The sequence below is a fragment of the Nansenia antarctica genome (assembly GCF_963989245.1).
Source record: "Nansenia antarctica genome assembly, chromosome: 2".
Classification (NCBI taxonomy): domain Eukaryota; kingdom Metazoa; phylum Chordata; class Actinopteri; order Argentiniformes; family Microstomatidae; genus Nansenia; species Nansenia antarctica.
Genome location: NC_137675.1, coordinates 34,000,226 through 34,004,581, shown reverse-complemented (window position 1 = coordinate 34,004,581; position 4,356 = coordinate 34,000,226). Strand labels below are relative to the sequence as shown.

The 4,356-nt window shown below is 47.0% G+C and overlaps 1 protein-coding gene across 1 annotated transcript; it reads right to left on the bottom strand.

The window, feature by feature from the left end:
• Positions 1 to 1,846: 1,846 nt before the first annotated feature.
• On the bottom strand, positions 1,847 to 3,870 carry LOC308151254 (myeloid-associated differentiation marker-like protein 2; the record flags this gene model as incomplete). Its single annotated transcript, XM_080524087.1, has 2 exons — positions 1,847 to 2,483; positions 3,590 to 3,870. The coding sequence occupies 2 exons, from the start codon at positions 3,868 to 3,870 to the stop codon at positions 1,847 to 1,849; spliced, it is 918 nt and encodes a 305-aa protein (XP_080380213.1).
• Between the last annotated feature and the right edge of the window lie 486 nt (positions 3,871 to 4,356).

The window sequence follows — 4,356 nt, the reverse complement described above, 5'->3', positions numbered from 1 at the left end:
CAGGTGTTTTAATGTTAGTTTCAAGATGATTTGTTAAGGCATTTAATAGGACATTAAATAATACACAATAATGATCAGACACGTTAATATCGTTCACCAATAGATCAGTGATATTTATCCTTCTGGAGATGACTTGATCGAGAGTGTTACCACGGTTTGGGTTGACCCAGTAACATGCTGCTTTAACTCTAGGCTGTCTAAAATATGAAGGAACTTTATGGCTTTGACATCAGTCAGTTATCCGATCATAATCACTTTGGAGTTACAAAAATTGTAATAAACTCCTCAAAAAAAGCTTGGAAACGTTATTTTATATCGTTGGAAAGCCTGATTGGTCACCTTTACAATGAGGTACAACTTGTAAGGATCATACATTCATGGAATGAGTAACACAGCTAAACGTGTGGGTAGCGGCCCAATTTTTGGGGCCAAAATCCCCTGCAATATTCTTCTGTTGGTATTCACTCTCGTTTTGAGCTTCAAGTGCTGGCAGGTGTATGTGAATGGCCTGAATGGCACCTAATTGACAGGAATGATATTCTGGGGCCAGTGGCGATCCCATATCTCCAGAATCTGGGACCTAACTCCATCCTCCATGATGACAACGCTCGCCCCCACAGAGCCAGGATCATCACAGAGCACCTCCAGTATTTGGGAGTGGAGAGGGTGGAATGAATAATCAACAAAAAAAGTGTTTCCGAACTTTTTTTGAGGGGTTTAGGTATCAACATAATTTTATCAGAGTTGATGTGTAGTTTTTGGTAGATTTAACAGTTGAAATTGTGTTCAAAAGGTATAAGATCGACAGTGGTTCAAAAATGTCATTTTGGTTTCCCTGGACCTCTGTGTTAAAAATATGCACTCATAGCCAGCTCTGCACGTTTTAAAGCTGGATTGGTGTGAATAGATTAAAAGTTGTAAGAGCACATTTTTTTTAATAATGTAAAAATGATTGTAATAATAATAATACTAATAATAATACTACATGTCGAAGACAATAGTTGGACTTGCTGAAGCAAGCCGACCTAATTATTTATAATAGTTGCATTATCATGCTTCCATCGGTTGTATGTAGTTTTAGTTGTTCTGCTGTTTATTCAAGGACATTTAAAACATTTCACATAATTTATATATATTTTTAATAAGAACACATGGCAGTGTAACATCTTGTGTAACATCTTGTGTTCTTACACTGATAAGTCCCAAGACTTAAGTATGTTTAAAACAATGAAAAGGCTTTATTCATCACTTGGCTACCTTGTCTCATGTGAACTTTAACTGTAGTGGCACAATACACTTGACCTCATGCATCACCTTAACTTTTAAGCCACAGATATCATTTGTCCATTCAAATCATCACACTTCACAAATAATCATAATAATCATAACAATCATAATAATACATTAGAGTTATATAGCGCTTTTCTAGACACTCAAAGACGCTTTACAAACTGAAAAGATCGAGTAGTAATAATAAAAAATAAATAAAAGAAAGTATAGGGGTCTTATACATTTTTTGATTACTAAATCAAAATCTAAGTGTCTTTGTAGGACAATCTACTCTGTATATTGCAATTACACCTAGATTTCGGGCGGAGAAGCGGCGAACAAGCAACGCCAGCGTCCTCTCTCGACCGGCATTGTCAATATCATTGTATTGTGTCTAAGTATAATGTCATTGGTTATACTGACCCTTTTAAATGTAAACATAGCAACACAATTCACACAATTCAAAATGTACAATACACCACAGACAGACATTTTAATACACCAAAGACGGCCATTTTAAATTAGGGCCATGTGTTCGACAGTCCTGTTCTGCCCTATTCGGTTCTATTCTAGAATGCTACACCCGTGGTTGCTGCTGAGAGACGAAGCGTATCCTCTGTGAGTATGCCAGGTCTGCCACGTACAGCGCTAGGTTGACGTAGCTAAACACAGCGACCACAACTTTACTGTCCCACGGACACCTTCCCCGTGGGCAAGACGACGGTCGCTCCGGTGACCCGTATTTACCGTCGAAGCAGAACACGGGCCAGATCACAGACGCGCTGAGATAGAGCAGAACCGCCAGTAAGGTGTAGACCACCACAAAACGGTCGAACGGCAACCGCATCGCGCCGGTCCGACCGGACACGGTCAGGATGACCACGACCGTAGTCAGGGCAAAGCAGAAGGCGTAGACGGCCACGCAGTAGATGGTCGCGGCGTACCGGCCGTATTCGCTCCCGTTCGCCAACGCGCCGATTATGATGCACGCTACGAAGCCCTGAACCACCTTGAGAAGGCCAGACACGGTGGCCATGTAGCCCACGACCCGGCCAGGTTTGGCCCGGGACAGGATCACCTCAGCCCCATAGGCCAAGGAAGCAGCGATGGAGCAGACGGTCACAGCGATGCGGAAGTTTCGCACCTCACACCCTGCGTAGGGACACTCGGCACGGACAAAGTACACAGGGTAGACCACGGACGCCGTGACGTACCTATAGGAGAAGAGAAAGAACGGTTGGGGATTTGATAGGTTACAATGTCAGGAATCACAAGACTCATCAAGTGCTGTTGAACCTGTCCTGCTCTAGGAACCTCAGGGGAGCTGAATGTCTTTCTAAGGGTCTGATGGGAAGTGGGCTGTGATCTGATTCGAGGGTGGGAAGAATTTCCACCCTCTTTTCTGACGCCAATTCAATGCTTTTGAAATTCATGAGAGGGAGTGAATGAGGGCTGACTTCAGTGGAGAAGAGCACACTGCAAAAAGTCAGCAAGGAAATATTACTTAAAATAAGCAGAATTATCTGCCGACAGAACAGGAAAATGTCACGTAATATTTTAAGTAAGTAAAAGATATCTTAAAATTTGTGCAGTCAAACAAGCATATTGCCTAGATTTAAGATATTTTGATTTACTTTATTTTGCAGTGTAGACAACCGGACCACACAGTTGTAGTCAATACCACGCTTGGCTCCCATGGGCCTACCCTCTCCCTCCTTGGACTTTTATGACATGGGCCTGGTAACAAACTAGGGGAGGCAGGTGGAGGTAGAAATCGGAAGATGGTGCTCATTGTAATGCATGACATGGAATGAAGAATGGTATCATTCACGTGTTTTCACACTGTTCCTCATTCGATTCCATGCGTTGCAATGAGCCCCTCCTTCCATTCCTGCCTCCACCTGCTGTCACTGACACCCTCTCCTCTCCTCACCTTCTCCTCACACTCTCCTCTCCTCACCCTCTCCTCACTCTCTCCTCTCCTCACCTTCTCCTCACCCTCTCCTCTCCCTCTCCTCACCTTCTCCTCTCCCTCACCCTCTCCTCACCCTCTCCTCTCCCTCTCCTCACCCTCACCCTCTCCCTCTCCCTCTCCTCACCCTCTCCTCACACTCTCTTCTCCGCTCTCCACATCCTCTCCTCGCCCTCTCCCTCACCCTCTCCTCATCCTCTCCTCACCCTCTCCCCACCTTCTCCCACTCCTCACCCTCTCCTCCCCCTCTCCTCACCCTCTCCTCCCCCTCTCCTCACCCTCTCCTCCCCTCACCCTCTCCTCCCCTCACCCTCTCCTCTGCTCACCCTCTCCTCCCCGTCCACTTACAGGAGCGTCGCCAGGGCGGCGAAGGCCACGGTCAGGTTGTCCCAGGAGACGGGCAGGCAGCTGTGGAGACGCGTGGCGTCCAGGAAGAAGACCAGCGTCGTCACGGCGAAGCAGGCGCACCACACGGCCATGCAGAACACGCCGTAGGAGCCGCTGTAGCCCGCGCTGTGGACCACCATGGCCATCGCCGCGCAGCCCAGGGCCAGCTGGGAGAGCCGGGCGGCGCCTAGAGGGGAGAGGACCGCCCCCTTGTTGAGGTAGTGACCGCTCTGCGCGTTCATGGTCAGGGTTAGGGGTGAAGATGTGGTCGGTAGTGGCAAGGGGATGGAGGATAGATGTTTAGGGTTTGGAGCTGGGGGTTAGGGGTTAGGGTGTAAGGAGTAGGGGTTAGGGGCTGGGGGTTAGGGGTGAAGATGTAGCAGGTAGTGGTAAGGGGATGGTGGGGGTGTAGATGTTTAGGGTTTGGAGCTGGGGGTTAGGGGTTAGGGTGTAAGGAGTAGGGGTTAGGGGTTGTAATTCTGGAAAGGTCTCTGTCACTCAGTCCCTGCTTGTATAACACAGAGATATATAAGAATGAATCGATTGCATTTATTTATCCAGACACCGAAAGCGCTCCGTTTATCTCTGGTGTTTGTCTTGTGTTTTCAAACTGGTAGACTACTTCCAGGTTCTTCAACAAACTCACTCCACATTAAGGAGAGGGAGAGAGTGTGTTTATGTGTGTGTGTGTGTGTGTGTGTGCCCCGGGGTGGCCCTCCTGTCTCTGG